The 15257-nt window shown below is 28.9% G+C and overlaps 1 protein-coding gene across 1 annotated transcript in view; it reads right to left on the bottom strand.

The window, feature by feature from the left end:
- The window catches only part of LOC129958595 (latrophilin Cirl-like), a 91396-nt gene that overhangs the window by 12504 nt on the left and 63635 nt on the right, over positions 1-15257 (bottom strand). Inside the window, exons 3-10 of the mRNA XM_056071181.1 lie at positions 12674-12729; positions 9352-9411; positions 6918-7101; positions 6471-6577; positions 5402-5611; positions 5151-5300; positions 4608-4711; positions 1976-2167 (exon numbers count right to left, since the gene is read on the bottom strand). Of these exons, the coding sequence (XP_055927156.1) occupies positions 1976-2167; positions 4608-4711; positions 5151-5300; positions 5402-5611; positions 6471-6577; positions 6918-7101; positions 9352-9409 (1005 nt within the window). The 5' untranslated portion in view covers positions 9410-9411; positions 12674-12729. The remainder of the gene's footprint in view (positions 1-1975; positions 2168-4607; positions 4712-5150; positions 5301-5401; positions 5612-6470; positions 6578-6917; positions 7102-9351; positions 9412-12673; positions 12730-15257) is intronic.

The raw sequence follows: 15257 nt of genomic DNA, 5'->3' as shown, positions 1-15257 counted from the left end.
TAGCAGAGACGTAACGAGGATATGTAGCGCCCGGAGAATGATTTTTATCGCCCCTTGTCATCATCAGTGGTTTTACAAGTGCAAACAGCGCCTGAAGCATGGTACTATTATTATTATTTGCATTTTCCTTATATTTTTGTTTAAAAAAATACTTGAATGCTCTAACACTGTCTCTCCTTGAATAGCGCTCAACGCATCATCTATACTCTCTTAGTTCCTCCCAGGTGATCATGCCAGTGGATAATATACGAGCTTTATTTTATAACGAAATGCACGAACACGACTTCCATATGAGGAAGAATTTTGATTATTTATTCTCTTGTGCTTTATAAGTTTTCTGCAGCAATTAATGACTATTTACACAAAAATAATGGTATAGTGTAAAATTGGACCTGCAAGGCTTATTAAAATTCTTCTTATTAAAGTAACTATGAAATGTGATTAATTTTTGGACTTAATAAATATTTTTTTAATAATTTTGAAATGCATTAGTTTGTTTTTTTAGCTTCTAATACATTCATATTGAATTTTGTGAAATAAAAAAATTTCTTAGTTATTATAAGACAAAAAAGATAAAGAAATATTTCGAAATCTTAATCAATCGGAGATTGATAATTGCAGTTGTAATAATCAGTTAGAAGAAGAGCTGAAGCATGTGTAGTTTACTTATATGTAATTTATGGATATAATCTTGTATATCAATATTAGATCCTGTACAGAACATTCCTGAGCACTCCTGTTCAGCATCATCACATACATATTGAAATTCTTCAGGGTCAGGATCGGATAGATAAATAGGCAATTACCTAGGGTCCCCAAAACCTCAGGTATTTTTCGTGGTCCTTTGAAAGTATTTTAATTCCAGCTTTCATTTAATTATAAGGGCCGTGCAATCAAACTTATTCAAATTAAAATCAAGTATTGTTTTGATTAATTTTGAAACATTATTCTAGTAATATTCCTAATCTGGTAATATTCCATGTAAAAGTTTTAAGCTATTTTATTGCTAAAATAATGTGGTGTTTTATAATTTTAAAACATGTTCCATCCTATCATCAAACATTATTCAGATTGTCTTAAGAAAAACTTCGTAATTTTTTAACTATTTTGTTTAAATGTACTTTTAAATTCTAGTTTTACAGTTTTTTAATTGTGATATACTGAAATCAACTTTTTAGAGAGTGATTTTCAGTTAAGCGTTTTGTTATTTCTATTTCTCAAATTTTGATACTTAAAAATATTTATATAAATATTAAATTAAAAGCAACAGGAATATATTTGGTTTTTAAAGTTTGGAGGGGAAAGGGGGCCCTAAGATTTATATTGCTTAAAGACTCATAGTAGGCTTAATCTGGCCCTGTTTTGCAAGAATTACATTTGTCATCTTTGGTAGAGTCATGATGACAGCCTTCGATATGCTTATTTAAATAAGCGAGAGTGATCTACTGAAAACTTTCCCGCATACTCTCTAATAAAGGTGTTATCGCAGAGAACGCCTTACATGGCATTGGCGTACAATAATTAAGAAATTTTAACCTTTAGCATAAGTTTAGAATTTTTAATGAATCTATCGTGTTAACCTTAGTGAGAATTTTTGCAAGATAACTCTCTGTCATGCGGTTAATAACATCCAAAAAATCGAATTTGTGTTTTAGATGTGGTTTTCACACTCGATCGAAACAAAATTTTGACCCCAAAGTATACTTGAAGTCACAAAATTCCATACCAAATTCGATATGTTTAAGTCATTGCGTTTTTGAGCTATCGCAATTATATTTTTCTGAAAGTACAGACGGTCAACCCTTTGTTGAATTTTGCTCAAACTTTTATAGGTATCTACACTATATATGTTAAATCCATAAATAAAAATTTTCTTTGGCAATATAGTTTGATGCGATTTTAAAGTTATGGCCTACACACGAGCCCCTAATAAAACAGACGAATCTATAAGAAAATACAAAAATTTCATAATTACCTCAAACAGTTCTTGAAGTAACTGATGTCGTTGTTTGTCATCTCCAATGTCTTTCATTTTATCACCCATTTTAGATACCAGACGATGAAGTATTTCAGAGGCATGTCTCACGTCTCCTCCATACAATGGTTTTCTATGAGTCATCACAGAAAGTTCGGCTGCTATATTTACAACAGAATCTCCGCCATCTACCTATATATTTAAAAAGAAGAAGAAGGAAAAAAGGAAATATATAAGTTATTTGTTTATATTAACAACACAGCAGAGTTTTTAAAATTTTAAAATTTATTGCTTAAGCAATTGTTAAGCATGATCGTAATGGGGTGAAAGATCCGAAAGAAGATACGATAACTTTTTGCATGAATCGGATAAATCAGATTCTTGCATCAGAATACCGAATTTTGGTAAATATAAATAAGCTATTCAGGGCATTTTTTTAAAATCCCATACAAAGAAATGATTTAAAATGTCCTTTGCGATAGTAAAAATAACGAAATAAAAATATTGCATCTAATTAGCTTGTACAGAAAATGTGTTCTTAATCATATTTATTAATCGGCACTCGTTTCTTTTGATCTTCAATTTAAAAACTAGAAATTGATGAATTTAATAGAAAAGTTTTTAAAAACGCACTTTTATTCAAGACCTAAAATATAGAGTTCGCTTATTTTTATTATTTTTTACTTCTTTAATTTATAATGTAGTATTATAAATATCAACTTTGATATCTTTTTTTTTTCTTTTTATCAAATTTACTAGAATATGTCGTCAGTGATATCCAAATAAAATTTAATTATATAAGTAGATTAACGGATTTTTAAATCCTAAAAATGTTAAATTAGTGTACGGTCATCTTGAACAAACATGTCTAAGAAAAGTTCAGAAGTAAGGAAGAAGAAGTGAAGGAAATGAGGGAAAAATATATTTTAAAATTTAACCTTTACATATATGAAACAAGTGAAGCGTAAATAAAAATGTATAAAATGGATCCAGCACAACAATTAGAAGCATTTGCTGTGGAAATACATATTATAAGAAAAATTTGTTTAAAAGTTAACTATTTTAAAATTTTCTCTTTAGGAAGCATTTAAATTTATCATATAAATTTAAATGTCAGAAAAACATTTCCACAAGTCTAAAATTGGTATTTCTTAGGAAAAGTTGTTTCTTAGTTGAACAGTCATTAGAAATCTTAGAATTATTAACTCCGATGAAAAAGATTAAAATGGAAATAGTCGGTCCAAATTTATCCTGTCCTGGCGAATAAAAGAAACCAAGATTTCTTTTACATTATTATTATTATTATCTCAGCTATTATTTGACATTTTATTATATCAACTACTATTGACATTTCTGAAGAGCTAAAGATTTATTACGAGAAAAATGGTTACTCTTATACAAAAATTAAAGATTACAAGGTCTCGTTAAGATTGCATCTTTCTAATCAGCTATAAAGGCTATGAAAATTTTAAGAAAAGGTTTTCGATTATCCATTAATATTTAATGTTCTAACTTTTATAATATCTATAAAAGGACTTCTCAAAACTCTGTGTTGTTAAGTTCAAATATTAAAGCTCCATTTTTTTTTTTTTTTTTTTTTTTTGCGTCGCCCTTTTTTTAATTGTGGTCTTGTGGTCAGAATAAATATCTTAGAATCTTTACAAAAAATTGAGGATGGGCAGAAGACTCGAAAAAAAAAAGTTCGAAAACAAAGAAGATGTTATAATGACTGATGAATCGTTCAGCGAAATTTTGCTTGATAGCTTCATAAGGTCCAGAAATAAATTTCAAAATCATTGTTTAGCAAGATACAGATATTATTTAGCAATGCATATCCCTATTTATAAAAGGAAATGTTTGTGTGTGTATCAGAGCGTGTCAATAACAGTGCTCAGCAGGATAGATTATTAGATCTAAAGCTACCAAATTCAACACAGGTTTTTTAGAATGTGAGAATATGCACCTCGAAACGATGATATTAAAATTTTTAATTAATTGAAAATGAAGCGACAGTTTGCCAATTTCTAGCGGAAATTTCCGAACATTTTGCATAAATTTGTATTTAACACAATTTTAAAAGTTAAAAAAATATTTTTTAATGATACTAATTTAATTGATATGCAATTTTTCTCTGAATTTCGGCAATTTCTTAAAAATAAATTTTGTGATTTTCAACCCTAGATTTCAATGTTTTATCAAATATTTAATCGTGTGATTTTTTTTCCATTGCCGAAAGCTAAGAAAGATTCCTTAGCTTAAATTCCTTAAAAATGAAGAAGAAAGTTTTTTTTTTTTTTTTTTTTTTTTTTTTTTTAGTATTTTACAAGAGAAATCATAAAATGAAATTACATTGCCACAAAAGACAACGTGCAGCTTAAAATAGATTACACAGACAGTTAAGTTTTTAATGTCATTATGATTTTATGGTACTCTTCATCAGGCAAACTCCTCCTTTATTGAGAGAATAAGATATGCTTAAGAAGTTTAATCAAAATTAAATAGATCATTTTCCCTGGTGAACCACCTGGTCATCAAAGGCAGCTAGAAACTTATATATTGAATAAATTGTTTTTTTATATAATTTAATTAGTGTCATACTTTATAACAATGAAGTCGTTTTTATGATACTTACTCTGTTTCTAAGATTATCCACCCACAAAGAACTGCATTCGCTAAGATCTGGGCTATCAGGTACCCATTGAACAGGATTACTACCACATCGCCATCGGGCTTCACCTACAAAATGGATGCATTATATAAGAAAAGAATTTTATAAGCACTGCAAAATAGTAAAATAGAGAGAAGAAAAGATGAAACAATTTTTTAATTACTAGGAAAAATCTGCTGATGCTAATAAAAGAGTAACGAAAGAAAAAATTATACAAAATGTCATTGGGTTTCACCTAGAAAAGGGATACGTTATATAAGAAAATAATTTTACTAATCATTGAAGAATAGTAAAATAAAACACGAAGGAGCAATTTTAGTTATAAACAATTAGTCAGATAAACCTTTGGATGATACAGTGTAAAAGAGTGCTGAAAGAAAAAAAATAAACAACTTACGTTTCAAAAACTTCAGTATTGTAACATATTAGACAGAAAATGAAAGATGGCAGATAAACAAAAATTATAACTAGCATAATCAATGTTAAGCAGTATAAAATTAAGTTTACCAAAAGTGCCACCAGGACATTTTTGTACGACTTCAGTCCCAGCTTTAGTCCAATCCCAAGACAGATTTCTAGACTGAACCGGATGACAATATTCTTTTTTGTTAAAAGATGGTGCAGTCGTAATAGGCTTTGTAATTTGGTAAAAGGGCTCTGGAATAAAAAAAGAAAAGCATCATATGAAGAATTAGGTAATAAATGTTAGTATGAGAAAAACTGTTTGAATTTCAAAGGAAAAATAAACTCCTACTTACTCTGTGTAGTCAAGAGAACAACAACAGGTGAATGTGTAGTTGTAGTTGTAGGTTTTTGAGAAAATGTAGATGTTTGCAGATTGAACGGTGTGGTCAACACTGTCGGCTTAACAGATCTTGTTAACGGAATGATTATTGGAGGTCGTGTAGTAGTTGTAGAAGAAGTACTTGAGACTGCTGAACTTGATGAACGAGCGGTTGTCATAGATTCTAAGAAATTAAATTGTTAAATATAAATAATATTAATTTACAAATAAATTCATGTCAATTATTAGATTAAGAATTACTTTTAATATCATTTTTATATAGAACGCTTAACGAAAGATAAAACCATGAAGATTTAAACTGAATGTTAATTAAAAAATTCTGCTGGGTAATAGTTACAGATTAAACAACTAGTTATCAGTAGTTGGATATGTTTTATATTTTTGAGAAAAATTTCCGTTGAAAACTTTTAACCTTAATCAATAATTTTTTTCAACAGTTTGAGAGGTGAGAAATATCTCAAATTTTTATCGTAATTTTAAATTCTAATGAAAGCTATGATTAGACACTAAAGATATAAAAGAAATTTTTATAAAAAAATGCAGTCTCGTAAAAGGAAAATTCAACAAGGAAAACATTATTTATAAAAAATGAAGAGTAACATTTGAAACCAATATTTACACATATAAAGTAATATTTTATCCCAATTAAAAACCATATATTAAGCACTTTTATGAAATTAAGGATAGAGGGGGATATTAATCTAAGGTGACTAAAATTAAATATAAACAGTGCTAGGTTTTAATTATTGGAAACAGGTGAGTTCCCGATTAGTTTAAACTTACTTAGAAATAAATAACTAACAAAATATGCAGAAATATTGTGTCCGTCTAGCGCTAGATGGCGTATGATATTTAAAACATGGAAACAGCAGCAACAAAAGGTTTTATAGCAGATAGCAGGAGAAAAAAAATTATTGCTTTTAAGAGGATGGTGAGTACAATATTACACTCAAATTCACTAAGATATCGTATTTTCAAAATTTTAATCAGACATGTTTAAGAAAAGAACAGAAACTACCAACCTGGTTTGCATTGGTACTGTACTTCTAAATATTTATATGTACCAGGGCAGGGATCTGCGAATGTTTCACTAGTTGCACTCACTATACAACTTGACATCAGATTGCATCTGAAAAGAAAAAACAATTTAGCAATCTTCGTACTATGTGTAAGTAAAGTCAAATACTTTTAGTTGCAAAAATTCTTGAATCCAATAAAGTTTATTTTTAATTAATAAAAAAAAAACTCCTATTATTTGAATTTACCGAAGTCTGTTGAAATTGAATTCACTCAGTTTCTTTCTCTTCCCCTCTTCTTTACAATATAATCATAAAATTAACCAAATGCTATTAATTGTGAGTCCAATATAAGAGTTTCAGAACTAACAACAATAGGGGGGGGGGAATCATCCTTTATAGATATTTATTTGAAGATGCACATTTTACTCACATTTATTTTCAAAATCTTACCTTTCATGAATTACGTAATAGGAACGATGAGAAGTACAATCAACACTCCAATCCAAGCTGCCATGCTCGTTGCATATGCTTATACTAAAACGACCATAGTTGGCACGAAGTAAATGAATCAGGTAGCCTTCTTCACAACTTATATGCAGCTGTCCACCTTCGCATGCATATGATGTTCGGTAATCTGAAATTCAGAAGTTTACTGGTCATCGTAACCCTAAAAAGATCACATGTCTATAATATACAGCAATGAAGAATTATAATCCAGCAAATTATTATTTTAAACTAACTATTGAAGCATTAGTCAAAATTGAACATTATGATTTATTGTAGTCGGGAAGTAGTCTACTCGAAAATCAATAAAGAAGGAAGGATGTTCAAACCTTGGATTAGTGGTCAATGAACGACTTGTACGAATTCGTCTGATATAAGGAATTACTTAACCCAACTAAGAGAACATTTGGTAAAGCTGAATAACTGGACAACCATAGATAACAAGGTGGGTACTGTGAGTCATGTATAACGATGTAACGTGTGTGGAATTCTCACAAGGAGGTACGTTTCATCATCAGCTATGGGATATTAACATTATTATTTTTAAAGTGCTATAGGAATACCTTGCTTCTTTATACTACAATTTCTCTTTCACGATCCTCGAGATACCCCTAGGAGACAGAATTCATGTAAATCCAATTTTCCCTATCAGTACAAAATGCCCAACAACATTGTTTCGATGACATTGGCCGGCATTCAGAATATTGTACAACATCATGGAAATATCGTACAATTTCTTGTGCTAATAGGTTTGTCTTATAATAATAGCGGGAGGAAGGAGGGCATGATATGACTTACTATGAAGCAACTTGTTTGCTCGATATAAATGAGTATAACTCACAAAAAAATTAAAATATAAGTTTTTTTTATTGAGAATTTTTTAATGTCTATGTTTATAAAACGTTAACGCACATGGTATAAAAATCACTTTCATAACTCACTATCGAACGGAAACAGACTAATTAAAAAAAAAACCTATCATAGAGATTTCAGATTGCTTCAATGAACGTTTTTACAGCTGCATTGAACTGAGCGCTTCGTTTAATTAATTAATGGAGCTGCAAATTGATGTTCAACGTTCTGGGGAGGATTCTCTGTGTCACCAAAAAGTTCCATTCAATCAGAGGAAAGAAGATATAAAGGAAATAAAGAAACAGGTTTCAAACAGAAAGTTCAATATGTTGAAAAAATAGGCGTAAACGACGCCAGATGAGTAATCGCTATGATTTGCCTATGAAAATTGATGGTTACACCTCCCAAAACAACTGCCTAACAAAAATAGTCTTTGAATTATCATAAGACAAAAAAATTACCCTTTTAATGATATCAATTCCATTTTTATACAGTTTTTTAATTTAGTTTGATACACAATCGGTAAGAATGTTTAGATAAAGTGAAAAATCCCCCACTACTTTCAAAATCATCAATCTGACGCGCTCTCCTGCAAGTCGGCATGGATATCACACTTGGTGTCGTAAAAAGATCTAAAATAAACTCGCCAAATAAGCGGAAACGTCGGTTGATTCTTCACATTAACCGAATATTTTTAACTTTTATGGTGGAATTCAAACTCATCCATCGAAACATTAAATCGCGTGTTTTTAGTTCCGTAGTAAGATTTTCATTTCTGTTATGATTTCGTAATATATATAATATTTTTAATTTGAAATAAAGTGATAAAATGATTCAATTGAATTCGTGTCTTACACTTGTATCAAATAATAAGATAATTAAAAAAAACATTGCATTTCATAATAAACATTTTACAGCCTAAAAGGTCAATAATCTGGGAGAGCAAGCTGGTCGCCAAAGGCGGCTTGTAACATATATTTGGTATAATTTATTTCGAAACATATTTTCAGAAAGTATCTTCTTATATCATTTCAGCACCGACAAACCGTTGTTCTTTAATTAGCACTGATCACTTCTAAAACAAAGAATTTTTTTCACACATCGGATATTACGAAGTTCTACTTAAATATACTTATGACTCATTAACATTTCTCTAACTAAACAGATCCAACTACATCTATTATTAAAGGCTCTAAAATGGAATTGATATATTGTGAAGAATAATTAGAAATTTAGAAAGAAATCCAGTGCAGGTTCGATGAAAGCATGTCAAGATTCTGTCGAAACATGGTTTGATGAAAATTGATAAAATGGAATTACTAACAGCAATAACTAATTTTGCTATAATTATTTTTTTAACTAAGCATTTACTTATGAGACATACTTTTAAAAATTTATATATGTTTTATATTTAGCTTTTAACTTATTTTCAACCTATTTATAAAACTGAGTTTTTACTGAAAGTGAGAAATAAGAATGATAAAACATATATATGTATTGGTGTTTAGGTAAATAAATAAATACTCACCAGATCTCCTGGCAGTTGCAACAGAAAGAAGCAACCCCAAAATGAGACCGATTTCCATGACTGAAAAAACAGGCAAAATATTATTAGAAAATTAAATTATTTTAATATTTAAATCTAATCAAACCATTTAGTACACAGATATATCTAAGCATTTGGTACAAGATGTGGCGTATCTTATGTGTAAGCATAAAAAAAACCCGCCAATAATTATTCAGTTAAGATTTCACACAACTCCGCATGCGTTAAGAATATTCCAACCACAGCCAATTGCAGCTGAAGTATATTACCTGTATATTAAAATAGTTTTTCACTTTTCATAGATGATTCGCATTTTTTTTTCAGAAACACTGTGGTTTCTTAAAACAATTCCAGCAATTTTGCACTATATTCAGACAGGTGAGTATAAGAATCCATCTGATCTGCCATAACATTTTATGACTCTTTAAACTTCGTTGTCTCATTCAGAAAGGAGTGTTGTAGCTTCTAGTAGCATAAGCTTAGCATCTAGTAGTTTGTTCTAATTCATCAGCATCTAGTAGTTTGATATAATTTCAGCATGAGAAGTAATAATCCAAGGCATTCTATTAACAAAGTCGAGACTTTCGATACGACGCCAAGTAATATTAAATAAACAAACAAATAAATAAAAATTCACCAGTATGTCAAATTACAAATTCTTCATCTTTTATACATATAAATGGATTGGCACATTTCTTTTCTCAGAAGAGACATTATTTTTGTATGTTGTTGACTCAAGAATTACAAATTGAGTATCGGTACTTTAGTTAACTATATAAAGGATCGCGAATATTAGAAGGAAAATTTTCCTAGACACAATGTTAAAATAGTTAAAACGTCAGTCTAAAGTTAATACATATGTATCTTCTTTCTTTGTTCTAAACCAGCAGGAAATTAGATAGTTATAAATAATCGTAGGACTTATTTTACAAATGAATAAATAGAGAATGTCTGTAGTACATAGAAGCTTATTTGTAGCTGAAGTTTATTTTCCTTCGGAAAAAATAAAAAAGGAATAATTTTAGATGGCATTGATGATTATCAAAATTTCATAAACTTTTGTTCCCTGCATCATAATTTCTATAGCACGTTAACCCTGAATTCCAAAATAAAAGATAATATAAATCAAAATAACCCTAACGTAAGCGCAGATGGGTTTTGATGCATCATGTGTTTCATCCATCTTCAGTCAACTGGATCGGAAGTTCGCCACATGATTTTTGAGTTTTAGTGATAACAATGTCTACGGCTGCATCTGCTAACTCAGAAGCGATTGACTCATAACACGCACGCTTTATTTTTGTATAGCCCAAAATTAGCAAAACTGTTAAAACACGTAAGTGAGGAAAGGAAAGAGTTAATTTTAACTCGTAATAAAAACAATGATTAACAGAGACAGGTTTAATTGCGTGCAAACCACGGAAACAAAAGAAAACACAATCTCAATGCCATTTCACGAAAGATCCTTAATTAAAAATATATTGTAAAAACAGATAGCATTCTGGTTATTCAGCTTGTAAAAAAGAAAATATACGTGATTTAAAATGTTAAAACTCTTACATGCTCATGAATAATTCATTACAGACACTCATTTCAATACGTTTGTAAACATTCTTAAAATATATCTTAAATAATAGTTTACGTGTAAACATCGCCTACTTTATTAACATGTTTTAACATTTACTGATTATTAATATTCAAAATTGCACCCATTTCTTTTACAATACGTTCTCTATTAGAATATATAATGTACATATTTTATCTTATTTATCGTTACCACGGAAATTTTTCCAGCGCCTTCTTCGGTCAGATTCTTTAGTATTAATACACAAAAATAATTTTTAAAATTTTCATGACAAAAAAAAATAACTTCGTGAAAGTCTTTAAAAAAATGAGATTGAAGATTTTTTAACGTATATATTGATAATTAATGCTTTATTTTTTCATATATTTTCAAATGGTAGGCACAAGGTAATATTTCTCGAACAAAAATATTTTCACCATGCAAAGGAGTCGATGGATTTTTAGAGAGCATAGAAAATTTAAGAAGCATGATTTAAGGGCAATGTAGAAAATACAGGATTAGATTCCTAACAGCGGAGAAACTGACATGAAAATTGTTGCCTAATTTCGAATACCAGACATTTTAAGCGAACATGACATAAGAACATAAAAAAATGTCAGCAAAAAAAAAAGGGGGGGGGGAATACTCAAGTTACCAGGAAAAAGAAAAGTGATAAATAATAACTTTGTATCGATTTGTAATTTGTATTATCAACTCTGCGTTCGCAACAGCTTTTTAAATATTCACGATATTAATGATTAAATAATGTGGAGGTAGCATTTACAGAAATTTGTAAATAATACTTATTTTGATTCCGAAAAATAAAATGCACTTCCGCTTAAAGGGTTCTAAGTATTAAATTCGATTTATTTCTGTGTAGATTGTGAATTAGCGACTTTAGGTTGATCAAATAACAGCCATGACAATATTTAAAAAAAATATTAGTTAAAATATTTGTTTAAATATTGTTGTTAAATATTTATTTAAATATTGTTGTTAAATATTTATTTAAATATTATTCGTCGGCAATATTTAAAAAAATATTATAATTATCTATAGAGTAACACATAATAAAATTTAATTATTATTTAAATTTATTTCAGATTCAAGACTTCGGCTTTTTCTAATTAAATTAGCTCATTCCTTTTTCAACATTAAACAAATTTTTTGATTTGCCGTCTGGCAAGTTTTATGAAACTTTCACATCTGGCCTTGCCTTCAAAAATGCTGAACTAATCGATTCTTTTGAATTCTTTATTTCCATGTTAATTTTCTTATAACTAGTTCATTTGAATAAGAATTTAAAAAATTAATTAAATACATACACATAAGCAAGCATGCATGCATAACAGTTTTCAGCCATCAGAGTCACAAGAACTAAAAGCAATTTAGTTTAAAAGAAACAAAGAAAAAAAATAAAGGCACGATGAAAATATTCACAGCAATCTTTCTATTGTTCAAGTTGCATTGTAAATCTTAAAATTTTTGGAATACACTCAGCAACGGAATTCAATCAACATATTTAAATTATACAACTTTTGAAACTGTTCATTGCCATCTGCAATTAACATATTCCATATTTTGAAGTCATTTGTATTCGATTAATCATCCAATTTTAAGAAATCAGTTAATAATCTGCAGCAATTATTCCTGCTGCATAATGAATGAAAGATGCCATAAGAATAAGGGCGGTTTTTTTACACTGCTGTTGGCATATATACATATTTTGAAATTACTTACCTAAAATGGAAAACGCAGAAATCTGAAGGCATACGGCTGATCAGCAGTCAGGACACCTAGAAAAAAAAGTTTTAATATTGTACTTACTTTTCTTTAGCATAGAACTGAAATTCTACCTTAAATAAAAATTCTGGACTAAATCTGCCATATTCTAGTAGCTTAGCCAAGAAAGCCTTTATTTGCAGTTAAGATTATTAGAAGAAATTTTGAAAGGAATATTTCTTTATAATGAATAAGTCTCATTAACAAAATTAACATATCGACCGATGATTTCCTAAAAGAACCTTTTTCGTAATTTAATAAAATATTTAGTTTTTTTTAAATAATTTCAATCAATCAAATAAAAAATCATATTCAGTCAGAGTCAAAAATCATATAGAGCATTGATTATTTTTTATTTAATGAATTCCAATATTTTTAATTTCACTATAATTCACTACTTCATTATAATTTCATGATCGGAAGTTTCCTCCAGTAATTTTTAATCAGCGACGAATAGGACGCAGAAAGCCGTTTTTCTGCATTGTTAAATTTCCTTTAGAATAGCATTTATATCTTGAAATAGTAATATAAAGGATTATTTAAGTTCACCGTGGTTTGAATATTAATTCGATATTCAGACCTTACTTTTCAGGGATCTATTTTAATGTGATAGCATGCGTGGATGGTAAGGGAGTCAAGCACGTCAAATTCTATAGTGTTATGTGGAGTTTTTACTAAAATTGTGCTTTTAATGCCTTTTTTCACTGTGACCCCTTTGAGATATACATTCGAAAAGCAAATTCAATAATCCAAACTCCAATAATTTGAATCTTTTTGCTTTATGCTTTAATTTTCAGAAAAATTATCAGTTTATTCTGTACAGTTTTCATTAATATAATGTTTTTCCAATACATTTTCTGTATGCGCTCTCTTCCGAGATATGATCTTGAAACTACATACGATAACTTCAATTCCGTTAATTCGAATTTTCAAGCCTTCTTCGATTTTTATCTTAAAAGCTATGGTGAATTCATTCATTTTCAATTATTTGTTTTCGTGAAGTTTAGTTCTTCATGTTGAGTATTACTTAAATAAATTTCCAACAAAAAGAATTTCAGTCGTTAATCTTTCTTTTGGAACCAACATTAATATCAGAAATCGGGAGGGGGGGGGAGTCAATTCTGAAACTTAAAATTTTCTTTGCTCTTCAGTGCATTTTATATAATGTTAAATAGAAAATGAAGAAACTAATTGACTGTAATATTATTTCTTTAAACAGTTTCATGTGAAAGTTCAAAGTATTACAAAACCTTCTTGCTTTTCCAATGTTACAACATTTTATAAATCATTTTTTCATAAATCTGAAAAATTATATAATTAAATGTCTCCCTAGGGCCCATTTATTTATTGTGGAACTAAAATTTTCTGAAAATAAAATTAATGTTTTTCTAGGATCGTTTGTTTATTTATTTATTTATTGTAGCACTAAAATTTTCTGCAAAAGAGACCTCAAATCAAAACGTAAAGATTTTTTAAATCTCTCAGTGTCAAAGTAAATAACAATAACATCTGAAACAATGTTTCTCACATGGTAACTTTTGTATATCTGGGAATACATGCTGGACATTCCTAGGTATGCAAGAAACATTCAGTACAGTAGGAAAGAAAAACAGGGTGGAAGCACTCATGTTTTATACGAAACAATAAAATTTAGTTTGTAATATAATTAACAGAGGCACTTTAAAACTACCTTTCATTAATGAATGATATAAAAACTGGGAAAGTTATATACTGTAGTGATTGAGGAACAATTCAACTCGGTGGAGCAAGAGAGTGATTGACATAGAATGCTACTGGCATACCCCTTTGTGACTATACGCAGCATGTTTTTCAGATTATTTGTCGATGCTTATTTTAGAGTTATACATATGAATCTATTTTTATGTTTGTATCTGTGAATCATATCATGTGTGTTTGTTAAGAAGAAGTTAAAATACTTAAGGCGACTCACGGATGTTTTTTTAAGATCATAGACAATACAATGGCGACTGGTCAAGAAAACAGGAATTAGTCCCTTTCTTAAATAGTCCTTACCAATAACTATTTAGTTTATACGGCAAAACTAAATATGATGTTTTAAGAAAAGACTGACACATTATTTTTTGAATTTGATATCCATAAATTAAATGTATCGAAGGAAACTGTCCCATTACCCAGGTTTCATTTTAAAAAATGATTTGTAAAGAAATCCTTATAAATTTTTCAAATCACGAAAATAATTATAGCCATTATTAATAATTTAATATTTTCATTTCTAGACTGAAGGGAAATCTGTTTGTTATGAATTGTAAGGAGATAAATCTGTAATTTGGGACAAGATTTTACTTATTTATTTATATAATTCAGATATTAACTCACAGATTTTTTCGATTCATGACACCCTTGCTAAATTCAAATTTCTACACTGCATCCAATGTAAAATTCCATTGTGCTTTCTTTTTTTCAAAATAGTCGACAGTTTTTATATATGTAAAGTAAAAATAAACAAAATATATTTTAGACTTCATAAAAATTTATTAACAAACTCAGATATAAGATAGAT

The sequence above is a fragment of the Argiope bruennichi genome, chromosome X1 (genome assembly GCF_947563725.1).
Source record: "Argiope bruennichi chromosome X1, qqArgBrue1.1, whole genome shotgun sequence".
Taxonomy (NCBI): Eukaryota; Metazoa; Arthropoda; class Arachnida; order Araneae; family Araneidae; genus Argiope; species Argiope bruennichi.
The sequence above is the reverse complement of the archived record's forward strand: the minus strand, read 5'-3'. Positions and strand labels throughout refer to the sequence as shown.